The sequence below is a fragment of the Lontra canadensis genome, unplaced genomic scaffold, assembly GCF_010015895.1.
Source record: "Lontra canadensis isolate GAN:19392208 unplaced genomic scaffold, GSC_riverotter_1.0 scaffold51, whole genome shotgun sequence".
In the NCBI taxonomy this organism is placed as follows: domain Eukaryota; kingdom Metazoa; phylum Chordata; class Mammalia; order Carnivora; family Mustelidae; genus Lontra; species Lontra canadensis.
The window spans coordinates 6088208-6108517 of record NW_022631045.1 but is presented as its reverse complement, the minus strand read 5'-3'; the positions used below and the strand labels follow the sequence as shown (position 1 = coordinate 6108517).

General features: G+C 39.3%; 1 protein-coding gene across 2 annotated transcripts in view; it reads left to right on the top strand.

Annotated features, from left to right (window-relative positions):
• The window catches only part of EPSTI1 (epithelial stromal interaction 1), an 85519-nt gene that overhangs the window by 22582 nt on the left and 42627 nt on the right, over positions 1-20310 (top strand). Inside the window, exons 5-6 of one of the 2 annotated variants that reach the window (XM_032873959.1) lie at positions 753-836; positions 11135-11208. In XM_032873959.1, coding sequence (XP_032729850.1) covers positions 753-836; positions 11135-11208 — 158 coding nt within the window. The remainder of the gene's footprint in view (positions 1-752; positions 837-11134; positions 11209-20310) is intronic. The other variant, XM_032873960.1, reaches the window with a different exon arrangement.

The window sequence follows — 20310 nt, the reverse complement described above, 5'->3', positions numbered from 1 at the left end:
GAGAAGTGAAGAGAAAAATATCTAGAATTCTTATCCAAGCCACAGGTATCAGCCAGCAGGACCCTTGATAAAGGGATTTGTTGTTTATAGCTTAACTCCACCATGTTTTGAATATTTTTTTAAAAGATTTTAAGATTTATTTTATTTATTTTATTTTTAAAGATTTAAAGATTTATTTGAGAGACAGAGAGAGTGAGAGAGAGAGCATGAGAGGGGAGAGGGTCAGAGGGAGAAGCAGACTCCCTGCTGAGCAGGGGACCCAATGCAGGACTCGATCCCAGGACTTCAGGATCAGGACCTGAGCCGAAGGCAGTTGTTTAACCAACTGAGCCACCCAGGCATCCCTGTTTTTTTATGTTTTATTCCAAGAACATGGATTTGTTTACCCAATACCAGTCCTGAAAGTAATGTAGAAAGATTTAAGATGCCAATGACTTTTTTTTTTAAATAATGAGCTTTATGAGTTTTATAATATGGAAATATTATCTGATCTTTCCTCCCCGCAACCTGTGTGAGGGGTGGGACGACAGACAGAGACCAAGGAAGAAACACAAGAGATTAATTTCACGGGCAGGGGATGCAGCCTGACCATTCTCTGTGATCTAAGTAGTTGGAAGCACCAGCCTATAATCATGGCGAGGTATAGCCCAAACAATACTATAATTTGCCTTTCATCATGATTTTGTGTTCCAGAGGTTCAGACTGAAAAATAGTAACTGTTTTTTGTCCTCTGTAATTTCAATACAATTTAGCTAAAAAGAGAAGAATCTGTAAGAATCAAGAAGGAAGCAGAAGAAGCCAAAATGCAAAAAATGAAGGCAATTCAGAGAGAGAAGGTAAGATGGTAGAAAGGATGATGAGCTGCCATTTATGGAAGGCTTATTGCTCGCCAGGTTCTCTTCTCCACACTGCCCATATACAAATTCATTTAATTCTCACAATAACTTTATGAGTATATGTTATTCCTATTACATAAGTTTACAAATGAGGAAACTGGCAGAGAGGATGGATAACTTGCCCAAGGGCTCATGGCCAGTAAACAGAACAAGTAGGATTCAAATCCGGCAGACTGGCCTGACTGGCCTTAGAGCTAGAGTTCTTAGTGACCACATGCTCTCACCTTCCAAGCAAGCAATCCAGGTAGGGGCTGTGTATTTGGCCAGAAGACAAAGCAGTTAGTAACAACAGCAGTCAGTGCACTGCCATTTTTATATCTAAATTTGGAATTTTCTGGGGTAAGAATTCAATAGGTGAGCATAGGTCTCTTCCTGTTAAAAGAAAAAGTGTGCGTTTGTATTTCAGTATTACTAATAGGATCTATGCTAAACCTCAGAGTGAAAGTGATGTTTTTAGTTTTGATACTCTTTCTGGGGTTTGGCGAAAAAATCTCTTAAAAATGCTTTTCTGCTGCAGAAGAACAAGAATGTCGTGTTGTTCTACCCTCACCTCTCTTCCTTTTCCCATTCCCTGCAAAGTCCTGAGCTGTAGTAGGTTTTGATATGGGAGGCATGGACATTGGTTCATGATACTTCCCACTGAGAGTGGCATCTGCTGCAAGTTTAAGTCATGGAAACACCATTCCTATTCTTGCTGTCTGTCTGCCTGCCTATCTGTCTGCCTATCTCTTTCTCTCTCCCTCCTTCCTTTCTTTTTTTCTTTTAGACTGAGTGTTGGGGGCACATGGGTGGCTCAGCTGTTAAGCATCTGCCTTCGGCTCAGGTCATGATCCCAGGGTCCTGGGGTCAAGTCCCATGTTGGGCTCCTTGCTCATCAGGGAATCTGCTTCTTCCTCTTCCTCTGCCTCCTGCTCCCCCTGCCCCCATGTTCACTCTCTCGCCCTCTCTCTGTCAAATAAATAGGTAAAATCTTTAAAAAAAAATTTAAAGACCAAGTGTTGGTCAAAATTTAAGCCTGGTTACCAAGCAATAGATGTTTTTGCCAGTTGGAGTTAATGAAGCCAGAAGGTGATGGCTTATAAAACACATGCGAGTGTATGAGTCTTTTCTGCTGTCCACTTCGCTGATAAGCAGACACCTTTCTTATAAGGTATTCAGTTATGTTGTATGATCTTGGGCAGCTCCCTGCCATGCCCCTAAACTAAGCCCTACCTCATCCCATTCTCTCATGGCTGGGAGCATCTGTAGAGGGAGATGTGGGTGCTGGTGCGGAGATTAGACTGGACTTCTATGGGAGGAACTCTAATGTAATGCTGGAGGTGTAAGACAAAAGAGTGTAAGAACTTCTGCTTACAAAATTTGATTTGGCAATCTGTTTCCAATTGATCAGCTACTATACCTTCCCTGAAAAGATTTTTATTACAATAATTTGTTTTTAACCTTTAATGCATTTTTTATTGGTCTTTCTACTTCTCTATTCCCCATCCTTTTTCATCCAATTCCTCCCTCTCGTTTCTTTTTATTCAAAGGAAGCCTCATACTTTGGTCTTGTGATTGTAGAAGAGGTGTCCTATTTTTACGTAGTCTGTCTGCATTTTATTTTATTTTTTTTTAAAGATTTTTATTTATTTATTTGAGAGAGAGACAGTGAGAGAGAGCATGAGTGAGGAGAAGGTCAGCGAGAGAAGCAGACTCCCCGCGGAGCCGGGAGCCCGATGCGGGACTCGATCCCGGGACTCCAGGATCATGACCTGAGCCAAAGGCAGTCGTCCAACCAACTGAGCCACCCAGGCGTCCCAATCTGTCTGCATTTTAGATGGAACTAAGAAAATCATCCAGTCATCACCAGGAATTGAATTAAGAGGCTTGCAGATCCTAAAGAATTATTATGTTGCAACTTCTTCTTCTAAGAGCCATGTATTAGTGGTCATTTAATACCATAATTGGCTGGCTTTTGGGTTATTAATAGCTCATTTCTTCCCAGGGTCAAATAATGTACACTATTCAGAAATGTTCGTGGCCAACGTGGCTTTCTTTCACGTTGAGTAAAAGCAACATTTTCCTCTTTCCAAGTTGTACCATAACACTAGATGTATTGCAATCATTAACTACAGAAATCTTAATTGGGTTGGCTTTTCTAATGTGATAACTGTAATGATTATTGGCATAATTTTATCCAAAAGTGAAAGATGGGGAGAGAACATGGATATGTTGGTCGTTCCCGTTCAAAATGTGTTCCTTAAACCAGCAGCATTGGCATCACTTGTCAGAAATGCAGAATTTTGAGACCCCACCTGAGACCTTTTGAACCAGAACCTGCATTTTAATAAGCTCCCCAGTTGATTCTTGTGCACAGAAAAGTTGAGGGGCATTAATATAAGCTTCCTAACAAGGTAGGAGCAGCCTACCCTGGTCCTTCCACAGACTTGATTTCTCTGGTTAATTGCCCTGTGCTGCCACCAGGACCTAGTTCTTCCTGTTGAATATAAATCTGTGGCTTGTCCTACTGAGTGTGAGCCTATCTAGTAGCTTGTGTCAGATAAAAGAAGAATGGACATTAGCCCTCTAGAAATGGCATCCTTCACATTGCCAGTGTGGAAATGGCCAAGGGAAGCAATAATGGCAGTACTTATGGAGCACTGATTCCTTAAAGTGCACAGCAGACACACATGTGGACAGCAGCCTGCAAAGTACCACCCTCCTCCCCAGGCAAATGGCTATTGTCCAGGAACTCTGGGTCAAGTAGAAACCAAGCAGCCTACTGCCACCCGAGAGTCCCTAGCTTGGTCTGTGGTCTTAACCCCCCTTGCCCTTCAGTTTTCCCTCTCCCAGGGGGAGTCACCACGGAACACGGGTCTTTAATTAGTCACAACCTGTATGTGAGCGAGGGGAGAGTAAACTGTATTCCCTGCTAGCATGTGTGAGTGGTCTTTGATTTTTAATAAGCACAAGGGTGTGAAAGGCAGCTGGCTCTTTAGCACCTGGTCACATTGACGGGTTCAGGACGAGTCAGTCCTATAAGTCAAGGGGAAATTTGGAAAGGGCGCTTGGATACTCCACCAAACTTTTATTTCCTGTACTAGGATATGTTGACGTTATTTATGTGTGCTCCTGGACTTCATCTTGGTAACTTCAAACCGACCATTGTGGGAGTATTTTCACCACAGAAATCAGTAAATGCTACAAGTCAACCTCCCCTGCTCTAAGTTTATCATCAAACCACTGCTTCAATCCTAAGTGAAAGAGGGCCTCCCTCACCTTCCCCTACAACACACATTCTAAAGCCAAGCCTCTGAGGGCTAAGAGGCAAAGATTTCATGAAGTATCTGGCATATACTATGTCTGATCCTTATTGATTTAAATCTAGATTATAATCCATGTAGTAGGCAGAGTCATGACCCTTCCTGCCCCTCCACATTCTAATCCCTGGAACTGAGGAATATATTATGTTACCTGGCAAAGGCGGGGGATTACACTTGCAGGTGGAATTAAGGTTGCCAATCAACTTACCTTCGACTAGAGAGCCCCTCGTTATCCAGGTGGCTCCACTGTAATCACAATGAAAGAGGGAGGCGGGAGATGGAGCACTGAAGAGACGGCAGCAGGAGAAAGATCCGGCCTGCCAGTGCTGGCTTTAAGATGGAGGAAGGGACCATGAGCCAAGGAATGTAGGTGGCCTCTAGAAGCTAGAAAAGGTAAAGAAAGAGTCTCCCCTGGAGCCTCCAGAAGAAAAGTCATCCTCCTGACACCTTGATTTTAACCCAGAGAAACTGTCTTGCACTTCTGACTTCCAGAGCTGTAAGATGACTAGAGTAAACATATTATTTGAAGCCATTAAGTTGTGGTTATTTGTTACAGCAACGATAGGAAACTAATACAACTCATGCGGTTTTATGATTGTGTATTAGCTTCTCTTTCTGGAAATCTATAAAACAGAGGAAATATCTCTAAAATATTAGAACATCAGAGTGAAAGAAAGTAGTTAAACAAAGGCAGCACACCAGCTACAAGCACTTTCTTTGCTGGCTGGATCTTGCAGGATAAGTACACAGGTTTCCACAAATCCTCACAACAAGCTTTTTATCTGAATTTTGTGCTGTGGGAGTAAACCTCCACCATGATTTCCCTCATAATCACATGGGTGGATTAGGTAATAATTCGATATCCCTCCCCAGGCTTTCATAATACCTACACACTTGAAACCTGAAAATCTTCCTATTCCATGTTAGAGACCCTCCCTACCTCTTGGATTCTTCTTATTCTGTTTTTGATCTACTTATGCTCAAAATAATATTATACAGTGGTATATAGTTTATAAATACTTTCATTTAATACTCAGAACCTTTTGACCTCAGAAAGGGCAGGAAACCAGCCGATCTTTCCTTCTTTTTTCTAGTCAACTATAAAGTCATAAAGCTGATAGTTATTTGGAACACTGGAGGTCACAGCATTTTATGCAGACATTGAGAAGCACTGTTAAAGTCTTTTTTTTTTTAATTTAAGATTTTATTTATTTATTTGAGAGAGAATAGAGGGCAGAAGTAGGGGGAGTGTCAGGTAGAGGGAGAAACAGGTTCCCTGCTGAGCAAGAAGCCCCACATGGGACTCAATCTCAGAGCCTTGGTATCATGACCTGAGCTGAAGGCAGACGCTTAACCAACTGAGCCACACAGGCGGCCCTGTTAGTTAGTTTTAATGCAATGTAGTGAAGTAGGAACTAACCAGTAGAAAAGAATGTACGCATATGCAGAGATGTATACATATACATATTTTTTAAGGAATCACATTTGTTGTTTCTAGGAAGCAAGTAGTAGCCAGGGCTAATAGTTTAAGAAGGATTACAGGGTAAAATCACATTTATTGCATTATTTATTGCATTATTATTATTATTTATTGCAATATTGTTTTTATAGACTAGGAAAAATGTCCATTTCCTTATCTGTAGAAAGGGTGTAATAATAATAATGCAATGGAACAGAAAGCTTAAAGGATACAATATGTGCAAAGGCCTTCCTACAATGCCCAGCACGTAGTAATCACTGACTTGGGGTGTCCTAACCTAATTAATTATAGGTGTAGAGAAGTGCTTTAACACTATCTCATTTGACTTTATTTTATCAAGCTGGTGCGTGGAAGGCAAAGAATTATTTTATACACGAATTAGTTCAATTATTTCATTTTTACTAAACCCTTCTGAATGAGATTGCTGGAGAAAGCAAACACACGTGCTTTTGTGGGTTTTCTTTTTTCGCCCCAGCAGATTGTGGGCTTCCCTCTCCGCTGGGTCTCTAACAATGCCCTCAGTGTAGTGCTTCACTCTGTAGGCCTGGCCCACCTCTAATTACTGAGATCTTCCTCCCCTCCCCTCTTACCCTCTTCTTTCATTTTTCAGCTCATGATCTCCTCTCTCACCTTCTGGGGAAAAAAGTCCATCAGGTCATAAGGACCTTTATTTTTCTGTTTCTATATGTTCCTTTGCTCTTTCTACCCACCACCCCATCTCAGGAGGAATAAGAAAGTGCTTGTGTTCATTGCTACGATGGATTCTTCTACTTGTGTTTATTATCTCTTCTTCCCTTCCATCTCCTCAGCAACCTTCCTGCTCCATCCGTTAAGCTCCCTTTTTTCTTGTTACTTTCCTGCCCCCCAACCATTCTGTCTCTTGGGATATAACCCTACTCAGTTCTCTTAAAAACAAAATGTCTCCCTCTGTTCTGGTTTGCTTTCAACTCCTCCCTGCCAAATATCCTGGCTTAACTGCTCAAAAGCCTCTCTACCACATTTGGTTCCCAAATGCTGGTCTATGGACCAACTGGTAGCAATCACCTGAACCAAAGAATCTCTTGTCTTTAAAAATGTCCCTTAGGGGCGCCTGGGTGGCTCAGTGGGTTAAAGCCTCTGCCTTCGGCTCGGGTCACGATCCCAGGGTCCTGGGATCGAGCCCCGCATTGGGCTCTCTGCTCAGTGCAGAGCCTGCTTCTCTCTCTCTCTCTCTGCCTGCCTCTCTGCCTATTTGTGTTCTCTGTCAAATAAATAAATAAAATCTTAAAAAAAAAAAAATGTCCCTTGGGTGATGCTGGGTGCAGCTGGCTTAGGGACCTACCCAGCCTTTGAGTTCTCACCTTTATTTGTTCCTTGGTGGGCTGAGTTTGATTTCTGTCTCTAGTACTCCACAGGTACTGATTTAATTTAAAAAACTTAATGGGGGGAAGGCTCCTGGGTGGCTCAGTGGGTTAAGCCTCTGCCTTCGGCTCAGGTCATGATCTCAGGGTCCTGGGATTGAGCCCCGCATCGCATTGTGCTTGCTGCTCAGCAGGGAGCCTGCTTCCTCCTCTCTCTCTGCCTGCTCTCTGCCTACTTGTGATCTCTGTCTGTCAAATAAATAAATAAAATATTTAAAAAAAAACTTAATGAAGACTCTAATTTCTAACTTACCTAAACTCTTTTGTAATATTGTAGCTGTTAAGTACTCTGTCCTTCAAAGTCCACCCCTCTGGATTTCCAGATCCTCCTCCATCCCACATATTTTTTACAATGGATATTCTATCCCAGTCCTATCTGTTGTCTTCTCTTATCCCTGTACCTATCCAACCATAGTCTTAGGTGAAAGTCCTCACATTTCCACATTTAAGGGTTAGTTATTGCTTGTGCTGGTGATTTCTGAAATCTGTATCTCTAGCCTATATTCCTGAATCCCAGAACCATGCATTCTACTGTATGCTTGATACTTCTCTCTAGATGTACCACAAGTAGATCCCAAATCCAGTAGGTTCAAAACTAAACTTCTATTCATTCTGTTGCTCTTAATGGCCATCCTCCTGTCCTCGTCCTCCTTGCCTCCTCACTCATCCTTCCTTGATATAGTCTCCTATTACTTCTTTTTTCCCCTCTCCTATTATTTCTGTTCCCTGCATTTTTTTGAGACTTTGCTGATCCTTCTCTGTCCCTGTTGCCTTAATCTGGGGCTCATAATTTATGGCCTGGATTACTGTGAGAGCCACTCCATTGGTTTTTATATTTGTGGTCCTTCCTGCAGTTTATTCTCCACATTGCTTTTAGAGTGAGCTGCTTACTCTCCTGCTTAGAATAACATAATGGCTCATCATGGCCTTTAATGAAGTCCAATCTCCTTTACTTGGCATATAAATTCCTCTATAACCACCCCTTCCCATTTTCTCAACCTTATCTTCCATCATGTCACTACAAACACCTTTCAATTTATTCATGAACTTCTTAGGGTTCCCTAAACAGCTTTATTCTCTCATGCCTTTGTTTACTGAAAATATTGCAAGTTTTGGGAACGTCCCTTTCCTACCCAGGGCCCCTACTTGCCCACCACTGCCCTTGTGCAAATTAGAAGTGGATTCTTCATCCAGTCAGTTTTGTGGGTGCTCAGGTTGGTGTCTGAAGTACTTTCGTGGTTCACAGAAAAAGGCCCACGCTGTGCTGAAGCACCCTGTGTGGGATTTAGGGTTTGGTGAGCTGAATGCCAGCCCTCTTTTAGCCTCTGCAACTCCTTTGCTGGACCCCCACCCCGAGTAGTGAGCAACCTGTGTAATGGAGTGGAGTAGCCCTGCTCCCATTAGCTCCTCTTCCTGGAAAACTTGCTAAGATTATTCTCTGTTTTGAATTTCTACCTCTCATTAGACCATGGTTCTTATCCTTTAGTTTGGTCACCAGCCACTTGGTGAATCTGAAGAAAGCTGTGGATGAACCCATTCTGTAAAAATGAGCACACTTTTTTTTTTTTTTTTAAGATTTTGTTTATTTATTTGACAGAGAGAGAGAGATCACAAGTAGGCAGAGTGAGAGGGGGAAGGAGGCTCCCTGCTGAGCAGAGAGGCCAACGTGGGGCTCCATCCCAGGACCCTGAGATCGTGACCTGAGCTAAAGGCAGAGGCTTAACCCACTGAGCCACCCAGGTGCCCCAAAATGAGCCTACTTTTAACATAGAGTTCACTCATGAACCAAGGTTAGAAACCACATTCTGAATATTAATCAACTTGGCTCCTGTGCCCAGGATGGGGTCTGCCACTTAGTGGACACTAAATTAATGTTTGTGGAAATGTTGAAAGCATTTCCCGACGACCTACTTCTGTACTTTTTCTCTGTTCATATTATTTGCAAACCTCTATCCTCCAACATAGTTTATATACTGCCATCATTGCTTTCTTGTCTGCGTTCCCAACTAGCCTCTGAAATTTTCCAGAGGAGGCACTGCTCTGTCCATGTCTGTATTCTCAGCATTTACCACAGTACCAAGCAGGCATTTGATAAATGTTTGAACAAATGAGATTTAGTAATATTAAATGATTTGCTTAAGGTTATTCAAGTGATGGTGGATCTGGAGCTGGTTACATAATTTTTACTTTTAGACCCCATGCTCTTAAATATTTTAATTAGAGCATACGTGCACATATGCACCGTGAGGACAGGCAGAGGGAGAGAGAGAATCTTCAGCAGGCTCCATGCCCAGCACGGAGCCCCATGTGGGGTTCAGTCTCATGACCCTGAGATCATGCCCTGAGCCGAAACCAAGAGTTGAACACTCAACCAACTGAGCCACCCAGGTACCCCTAGATATTTTACATTTTGCGTGTGTGTGTGTGTGTGTGTGTATGTGTGTGTATGGTTGGATGACTCCTTAATTCTCTATTAAATGGAAAGAAAGAAACAGTATGACTAAATGTAAGTATTCAGATTAGTATAATAAATAGCTCCTACATTGATAGGTATTGAATATAATTTTTTAACTATGCTGGTATTTTGCAAAATACTTCTCCATGAACTTCTAAGGGATAAACAAAGCTTTCTGGGCAGAATTTAGCTACTGAGTTGAATTCAATGATAATCTATTAGTGAAGAGATCAAAACTGGGTTTCCGATTTATGACCTTGCTAAAGGAACCCAGCCTTGGTCTCCAGATGCTTGTGTGGTTTTCTCACCATTTTCAAAGTAGCATTCCTAATAGTGGTTTAAGGAATCCCTCCTGCTGGCTTGCTGCATTTTATTGCCCTCCGCTTTTTTCCAGAGATGTAGGGGCTCATAACAATTGATCATTTTGGCCTCATGAATCAGGAATATTTTTTCTAGGTTGAGAGCCAGTTGATTTGGTTTTACAATTCTCTGTTAGTTTGCTTCCTAGAACTTGTTTCATTAAAAATCCAATAGCTTTGTATTATAATTGATTCCTTTTGTAGTAAATTTCCTTTTTTTTTTTTTTCTGAAACTGAAACCTCCATTTTACTTTTCAAAATGGAACTAGTAAGTGGTTCTGTGTGAATAGAGACTTTTAAATGAACAACATGAACAGTTTTTCCCCTTCTTTAAAAGATGGAGCCAAGCTTCCATCAGGGTTTAGAAGTGATGATTTCCATTATTCCCTTTTCACAGTCTACGTGCTAGGCAAATCCAACTCTTTATTAAAGCAAACCCAGCCACTTGCTGTCTCCCTCGGATTCATTTAAAACTTCAAGTCTCCCCTGTGTTGTAGAACTTGTTTCAGCTCCACATTAAACTTGCTTTCTAGGAACTTTATTTGTTTTCCATAGGCAAGTTTTTTTTAAAAAAATGACAGTTATGCCATAGTGAACAAAAAGCTCCAGGGTTATTTACATTGGATTAAAATATGCCAGATCCTTGGTGACAGTAATATCAAATATGAAGTCCTTTGTTTCTAGATTCACTAAACAACGAATTAAAAAAAAAAAACTCTTTCTATTCCATTTTTTATGACATTTGCTGTTCAGTCTCTCAATAGGTTTAAATATCTGATTCTAGGTCAGGAGGGAGTTGAGTTGGCTTATTGAAAATCTTTTTCTGAATGCTTTAGTGGAATGTGTTTTTTATGAACTACTTAGCCATTTCTTATAATTTCTTATAATTTTCATTTAACATACTTGCTGTGGAAATTTCATGTTTCCCTTAAACCATCTTGAAAACACTTCTTAAAAATATAAACGTTGCCATCATTTGAGCTACAGAATAAAAATGTGAATAATGATCTGTGATTATCCAGTCAAGTTGGGAGAGGGAGCCATGGCAGGAATCTGGGGCTCCTGGCTTCCAGTAAACAGTGCCCATGGGTTGAGAGGTCACATCTTGGAAGCCCTGGTAGGTACCATCTTGGACTGCTGGGGCCACTTGAACCTTAGGATTTTGGACCTTGGGTAACTTTAACACCATGATTCTGCTTAAAGCTTCCCTAATAGGCGGCATTTTGATATTTGCAATTTCAGAGCAATAAACTAGAGGAGAAAAAAAGGCTTCAAGAAAACCTCAGAAGAGAAGAATTTAGAGAGCACCGGCAATAGTAAGTTTGTGTCTTTCAGAACTTTGTACCTTTATAGGCATAATGCTTATTCTGCTTTTAAATTCTAGCTGATTTTTAGGACCTCTGATATTGGATTATTGGCTATTATATTAATTATGTAATTAAACTCCGTCATTATGTAAGTGAGGTTCTGAGGTTCACAGAGTATTCTTTAGTAGTCAGTCGATTTGAAATACTACTGCTAAATTTGAGAAATTCCCCACTGTAAATAACTAGGATGGCTTATTCTTTGGTGATCCAAGGTACTTCTGATAATGCTGACTTTCAAAACACTCATATAAGGAAGAAGATGATATTTGAGAAGAAGTACCCAAGCAGAATTGAAACTAACCAGGGGTTTATCTAATGTACTGAGGACTAGTCACACTTGTATTTTTATAGACAAAAATTGAGGAATAATTTAGCAATTATTGGCAAAATTCCCAATTGGTGGTCATCCACCAAGGTACTTTTTCTAGTAAGACTTGTGAATATCAACAGCTACTATGTATAGGGCAAAATGTGCTATATGATGTAGGTAATCTACTCTGTTATACAGGCTTTAAAGATAAGCTCCTGTCCTAACTCTAAGTAGCTAGGTGACCTGTAAGCTGCTTAAAAGAACAGAAAAAGCCAAAACCCGTATTTTTTATTGTAACTTAAGACTATATACATACACCCCCTAGAAATTAACATAGGTTAATTCCAGATGTGGTAGCATTAAAACCAAGCATATCTGGATTCAAAGTCCTAGCTCCATTCCCTAGCTGTGACCTTGGACAGTGTATGGAACCTCATTTTTTTTTTTTTTTTTAAATAGGGATGACAGTATCTCTCCCATAGGCCATTTATAAGGATTAAATAAAATATTTTACATAAATGGCATACAAGTGCCTGAATTTTATGGAGACAGAAATGAAACTTTGTGCAGAGATCCTTGTTGAGTGGATCAGACAACTTCTATTTTGTAGTGACTGTTATGTAGAGACCATTCTGGTCCCACCCAGAACTGGCAGTTGACCTCCACTTTTGAATGGATTATCTGACTGTCTCCTGTTCTCTCTTCCCATTGTTGTACCTCATTTTCAGAATTTAAGATCATTCTAATGTTGGGGTGAGCATATATTACAACCTAAAGTATACTGCATCCTCTGGTTTTCCACTGCAATTATTCTGTCTCTATCCTAAGCAGCTCTTTCTTGCTTTAAGTCTCCAAGGGAGAGTGGGATGAAGTTTCTCAATGCTTTACTTTGTGTCTTAGCACAAAGGTACTTTGGCCTCTGCTACACAGGCCAGAAAATGGGAGATGGAATGGGTTGGGTAGAAATGTCAATGAGTGACATTATCTTTTTTTTTTTTTTTACATTATCTTTTTTAAGTTAAAATAGGCATTGCCCTCATTTGAGTCATAGAATCCATAGCTTGTTTGTCCCCACTGTTCTTCTAAAACTTGTATGGGGGTGAGGGAGCTGGTGGGAATCTACCCACCAGGAGAAACTGTCTTAGAGAGATGGCAGGAGGGAGGTAGTAGATCAAGGCTGTTAATATATTATTACCTTTCCATTCATTGGTAGAGGGTGAATGAGAGTATTTCTAGGCCAACCAGAGGAGTTGAAAGAGATAAGGGGATGCCATGAGGGTAGCTGTAGACTAGAGAGACAATAAAGACAAATGTATTTATCCTACATCATCCAAGTTTCACTGGAGAAGGGAAGAGCTGCTTACCAATGAGGGGGTCGTAGGTACAGGACCAGGAATTTGAGCAAGCCCATTCTCTGGAGAGTTTTAAACATGGTAAGTTGAAGGATGAGAGATTGTTATACTCTAAAGGAAATGGGACGTTATGTCACCCAATCACCTTTCTTTCATAGTCTCCAGCTTCTTGAGTTGTGTTTTACTAAATACTAGAGATCAATCACTCTTTTTCTCTGAAGGAAAAAAAAAAAAGAGTTTTACCCTCAACCACCTCCTATACCATCAGTGGAGCTGAATTCAATTACACGTACATTTTACTCATGCTCTTTCTTCTGCTTATCATGAAGTCCCAGTTAACCAGGAAAAAGGAGTTAACTAAAAGTGAGAAGTATCTCAAATTGATTTTTAAAGCCTACTGAGAAACATAAAAAAAAAATAATTTGTGAATTTTTTTTAAGAGTATTTTGTATTGAACTATTTTTGAAATTAAAAGACTAATAGCTCATGAAATGAATGATCATTACATAGCTAGGAATATGAAAGGGACTTCTTGGAAAACATGGTTACTCTCTGTATCACAAGCCTCTATCATACCTTCTTATAATCGGTTTAATGGTTCAAAAATTGTCTAGGGGAGCTGTTTGAATTCTAATAACACAAAGATTTCACCAGACCAACCAGGCTATTCCCCATTCCCCAATGCCCCCTTCCCCCACCAAAAGAATTAAGATTCTCCTGAAGTTGTCAAACCAAGCAACACAAAATAGAAACACAAGTAGAAATTCTTTCAAACTAGTCAATATCTCATGTCCTTGCTAGTTTCAGCATGCTGTGATATGTGGTCCAAATAGCAGACCAGGAACAGTGGGTGTTTTATTTTTTTTGTACAGAAGTGCATCCATGGACTTGAGCAGACTGTAAATCCAGGCTGCTGGAGAAAAAGCTCATGATAGCATCCTGGGGCACCACCATGAGAATCTTAATGTGCTCTTTCTTAACACCTTATTCCTGACTTCGTTCATTTGCTTCTGATTATTTTTAGCGTTGTCAATTATTTAGCTAACAGGCAGAAAACTAGGCTTTTATTGACATCCAAAGGGACTCTCCTGAGTGTAATAATGAAGGCAGTTTATTGAATGCCTGTGAGGTTGCTTTCTAATTGTACACATTAATCTGCCCATGCAAGCTGGCTGGAAATACACAAGCAGATTGCATGTGCAGATGGAGCACACAGGATGGCTTTTATGAGAAGACCTCTGGAATGTACTTCTGCAGTACTGTCTTTTCCTTAAAAATCGAATGACTGTGACTATTTCAATTGGCAGCTGAGAGCAGACCAGATTAATGGTGCATTAAGTCTGCTACACTGGCTGGGGACAGATTCATTTCACAATTTAGAATTAGTTCTAGGATTCTTGAGCATGAAAGCAGAGGGTAGAAATAGGAGTCTAACCCTGGTGTAGTTTTCACCATTATTTTTACTCTCTCTAATTATGTACTTAAAAAAAGTCAAATGTGGCACTTTTCAGGATGGCCTTTTCTATTAATCAATATTACTGGTGGATTTGAGCATTTGAAGTAATAGTTAATAAGCCTTTGGCTGTGCTTTAAAAAAAATATCAAAGGGAGGATGTTGGGATTTAAGTGATTTAAAACACTTGAGTAAAATCTCAGCATTTAGAATTTTGAATGGTAGCTTATTTTGAGGGTGGTAGTCATCTTTCTAATAATGTCTTTTGGATAGATGTAGAGATAGGTTTGAATCATGAGCCTATTTAATCAGTGATGGGGGCTCACGTAGGATGGGAGTAAATGAATATGTTTCTTCCCACCAAGATCTAAATTTTGCCTACAGTAGATGAAAACAACAACAACAACAACAAAAAACTGAGGAAGTACGTTAGCTTCCTCTGATTTTCATCATATATGAATGGCATCCTCTTCCAGGTCCAACAGTGGGTTTAGTACCACAGTTAAACTTACTATAGGGTCTGTGGGCTTTCATGACCTCTCTGGACTGTACTCTATTCCTAGATACTATTTCTAATATTTGTAGGGGAGAAGAGACTCAGTTCTTAAAACCCCAGTTGAAAAAGCTCTTGGAACCAAGTTCATTCCAAAACAGGACGTTCCTGTTCCTAAAGTGTCAAGCACCACCCTGAGCTTAGCCTGTCTGTTGCAATGTTGGGAAGTTTACTTCATTTCCACCACTAAAACCATGCATCTCTTTTATTTCCATTTGAATAATAGTATGATTAACTCCTAGGAGGCACATCTTCATCTATTTTAGTTTCCTAGAGTGGAGGATCCAGGCAGGTCTGCTGAATATGCACATTTAGGCCCCAAGTTTGCCTTCTAATATGCTCACAAAACTTCTAATGCCCTTCATGGGAGCTTCCAAAAGACACTTAAGAGCTAAATCCATCCCTTATCCATATGGTAGGCTTAAATCCAACTTCACATTTTATAATCCAAGTAAGGTGAATCCAAAGTCATCCTATTCATAACTTTCTATCTTATGCTAATGAAGTGAACTTATAGATACAAAAAGCCCCTATTTTGTTCAGAATAAGACTGAATATTTTATGGAAAATCTGATCTGAGAGAATCCCCGACTAGTGAATGTTAAATCGTGCTGATGGTTAATACCGTGTCAAAATCTCTACCTACTATTGATTCTTCCTATAGATGTCCTGGTGCACGTTAATTCATTTTCATTCCCGCTGCTACCACCTTCATATAGGTATTTATCACATGCCACCTGCATTATGGCTTCTGTCTTCTTGTGGTCCCCTGGACTACTGGAATGGTTTCATTACCGTCTTTGCCCACTGTCTTTTTCTTTTGGTTGCCTTACATGTTTTATCAGATTTCGTTTCCTAAAACACAACTTTAATCATGTCTCTACCCTATTCTAAAGCCTCAATCATTTCCCCTTTCTTATTAGATGAATTCCAAACTGCCTAGCCACACTGTGGGAAAAACTTTGGGCCCCATTGGTAAGAAGATACCAGACCACGCTAGGATTTGGGTCTGTATCAGGTGACAGGGTGAGGCTTTGAGGAAGTAGGGCTCTGTTCTGGGTTCAATGTTATCAGGAGGCAGGTATCTTAATCTTATCTTAAAGGAGCAAGACCTGAGCAATTAATTGTAATGGTACGTAATTAATAAAGAAGTGGCAGTCACACAAATTTGCTAGGAATTGGGGGTATCTGGTCACCCTGGTTTAGAGTAGGTTCTTGTGTCTGCTCAGACATGTTAAGAAGTGCTCTTCTTTTGGTCAGGATCCATCACAGTTGCAGAGTGACCTTTCTAGATGTTGATACTACGTGAAGCTGCTTCCAAAAGGAGAATACCAAGGCCTAATTCTGAGTGCAGGCCAGCTCCTGGATGTCAGGGACAGCTTCTAGCCTTCTCAGTATGTAATTAATGCTTGGTAAAAGATGAAAGTTGACTACTGTCTTATTTATAAACTAGTTTCACTAAATTATCTTGTCATTGAAAGTTGGTACTCTCAAAGGTTTTCTTCTTGTGAGGGCAGATTTGGGGTGAGTCTACTTGGGCTCAAACTATAACCCATCTGCTCACTAGCTTGAGCATTATTAACTCCTTGAGCCTCTGTTTCCTCAGGAAGAGCATGGAATGGGACTAGTAAAAGTTGCTAATTCAAAAGAAGATTAATCAATATAACCATATAAGACATCTAGTATTGTGCTTGGAGGGAGAAACTAGACAAAGTCTAATGGAACTGAAATAAAGACAGCACAGGAAGAAGTAAGAGAGGGACCAGCTGATTCTGGCCTTTGTTCCCCAGAATAGAGCCTAAGAACTTCTTTTTGACATAGGAGATTTACTAAGGCTGTGGGGTCCAGGAAGTTCTTCTGGAAATTATACTGTACCTGGGGGCATATGTGCCCCACCTCCATCTTGGAGACAAGCTACCTGCAGAGCCAACTTTATCACTTTCCTGTCAGTTCTAAGATCCTTCCTGAAAAAAAATTACCACAAAACCAACTCCTGTCAAACAAATAATGAAGCCAAGAAAAAGGAAGAGAGAAGATATCAGAATAATTGTGAACAAAGAAGATAGTGACACTTATAGTCAAGAATATGATGGATTGTTATCTTTTTAAATTAAGAATCAGCGTGATCAAATTAATATCAAGAGGATTTTAGTGCTAGAAAAGGCACAAGGAAGAGAGGGAAACAGGAAGTAACGTAAGTATTTTTTTTCTTTGCATGAGGACAGGCTTATGAATTCTACATATTGATGGAAGACTAAGTAATACGTGTTTTTTTTTTTTTTAAAGATTTTATTTATTTATTTGACAGATAGAGATCACAAGTACGCAGAAAGGCAGGCAGAGAGAGAGAAGGAAGCAGGCTCCCTGCCGAGCAGAGAGCCCAATATGGGGCTCGATCCCAGGACCCTGCGATCATGACCTGAGCCGAAGGCAGAGGCTTTAACCCAGTGAGCCACCCAGGCGCCCCAGTAATACGTGTTTTATGTGTTTAATTAGATGTACAAATAGGATAGGATATAGGATATATAAGTGGATTATGGGATATATAACAGGATATATAGGCTATATAACATAAAAGCATTAGGAGAAAAAAATACAACAATGAAATACAATGAAAATTTGATCATTACGACAGAAGGCAGAAAAGACAGCAGAAGTTTTATAAATAAGTCAGCAATCACAGAAAAGGTATATAGGCCAAATCTCCTTATTAAAAGAAGTGCTCTTGGATTGCATAAAAAGATGAAACTCTGGCTATATGCTACCACAAGAGATGCTGCAAAACAAGAGTTGAAAATAAAGGAATAGAAGATTTGAATAACAGTGGCTCAGTATGATTATATAGATAGTTATAAAGTGCTGTATATAGTTTATGAAAATATATATTCTTGGGGTGCCTGGGTGGCTCAGTTAGTTAAGTGTCTGACTCTTGATTTCAGCTCAGGTATTGATCTCAGAGTCATGAGTTCAAGCCCCATGTTGGGCTCCACACTGGAGCCTACTTGAAACAAAACAAAACAAAACATATTCTTTAGAAATACTGACATTTGTAACTACAATTGGCTATGACTAAGGTTTCAAAGTTTCTCAGGGCTCCCAAATACTCCCAAATCCTAGAAAGCACCATTCCTAAGAAAAATCTAATGAAGTTAGAAATTAAGCAACAAGAAGCTTTAACTTTTTTTCTTATCATTTATCTAAATGACCTACAAATTGAAACCCAAACTGAAATTATAAATTACTTAGGGATAAAGGAATACAAATTCTAAAGTATCCTGTGTTAAAATCTATAGAATATGGCAACAAAATTTAGAAAATGTAGTTTTTAAAAGCACTTAGTAAAAATCGAAGTAAAAAAATCCAAAGCATTTTATTAAGATAGTATTATAACCATAAAATAAATAAATACAAAGTGATAGAAGAGATGGAAGGATAATATGGAAAAAGATTTTTAATAAGGTAGAAGAGGAATTTATCATCTGGGTTGGGTTAATTTATTAAATTAACTCAAATGCTAGGGTTTTTAAAATTCTGATAAAATTTCATACAAATTTTGAATTTGTCTGATTTTAAAAGAAAAAAAAAGAACTACAAGGACAAGAAAGGAAGTATAACCACAATTCTGGAAGAGCAAAATACTATGTCCTACTTCTAATTGTTAAATGAGGAAATCTGGGTGAAAAAAAGTCTTTCCTGGGCAAATATGTACAACTACGCTTAAAGCCTGAATAGAATAAAAACTATAAATGGAAGAGAAAAGGTAGTTTGACTTTGACCTACAAAAGACCCTAGACCCAGTTGGGTTTTTTCCAGTGAGTTTTACTAAACCTTCAAAGAAGTTGTTAGATTTCGTTTGAAATTCTAGGAAGAAAGCCAGCTTCCCCTAGTGAAGTCTGGAACAGGATGATGAGAGTCCTTGTTTATCACTGACCTGCAACTAGAGACCTTTTCTATTTCTAACAAAGAAATAAAGAGCCTAAATGTTGGCTCTTTAGAAAGGGGTGTCTCTGATTGTCTAAAACATCCCAGACAGATCAACTAAAAAATTACTAGAACTGGTACAAATAGTTCAACTAACACGAATGGCTCTAAAGCCAATAGGCAAGTATTTGTCTTTTTTTTTTTTTAAGATTTTATTTATTTATTTGACAGACAGAGATCATAAGTAGGCAGAGAGGCAGGCAGAGAGAGAGAGAGGGAAGCAGGCTCCCTGCTGAGGAGAGAGCCCAATGTGGGGCTCGATCCCAGGACCCTGAGATCACGACCTGAGCTGAAGGCAGCAGCTTAACCCACTGAGCCACCCAGGTGCCCCAGTATTTGTCTTCTTATACACCATCAAAAGTTCATTATAAAATATAATTGAAAGAAAAGCCCCACTTAAAATAATCATCTACACTGTAAAACAGGTAGTTATAAGTCTAATAAATAGACCCTATATAAATGAAAAAACCTAAAGGAAGATGAAAATAAATATAGACCATTTACGATAAAAGGAAAAAAAATCAGTATTATAAAGATAATATTTCTCCTGAACAGGGCTTTTATGGAATTTGATAGACCAAGTTTAAAGAGAAAATACTAAAAAAGTGGATAAACTTAAAAATGAAAAATTGAAGAGACTTGGGAGAGCCTTATTGTACCAGGTATCATATATGTAATAAAAAAGTATGGTAGTAATAGTGTTATTGGCATTGTAATAAATAAATCTATTCAATGAAAGAATTTACAAGTAGGCCCATGAATATATGGGCATTTATTATTTAGGACTTCAGCGATTGATAAAAGTATTCTTTCAAATCAGTGTCAAAAAGACAATTTTTGACAAATTGTATTGAACCAACAAAATTAGAATGTAATGAAGAATGTTTTTAGAAATTTTAAGTCAAGCACATAACTCAGAAGCTATAAGGAAAAGTACAGATTTAACTACAGAAAATATTTATGGTAGGAGACATAGTGAAGAACATTACAAGTGAGTCTAGGAGAAAATATTTGCCTCAAGAGTAATTGACAAAGGATTAATTTCACAAAGAACTCTACAAAGTAATAAGAAAAGGACAACTCTAGAAAAATTGGCAAAGCTCTATACCAGGTTACTAGGTTTTAGGTATGTATTATGAAAAAAACAAATAAAGCCCCATGATCAAATGTGGAAATTCAGATGATAAACAAGCTGGCCAAGAAATATACAGGATAACAGACTAAAATTCCTATGACTGAACACAGTGGTGAAGTGATCAAGAATACTGAGACTGGGAGGGGAGAATCTCCTTAGCATGATCAGGAAGGCCTGAATCTCTGAGAAAATGACATTTGAACTGAAGATGGAAGCATGAGAAAGAATGAGCTCTGCTGAAAGCCAGGGAAGAAGGCCCAAGGCTGA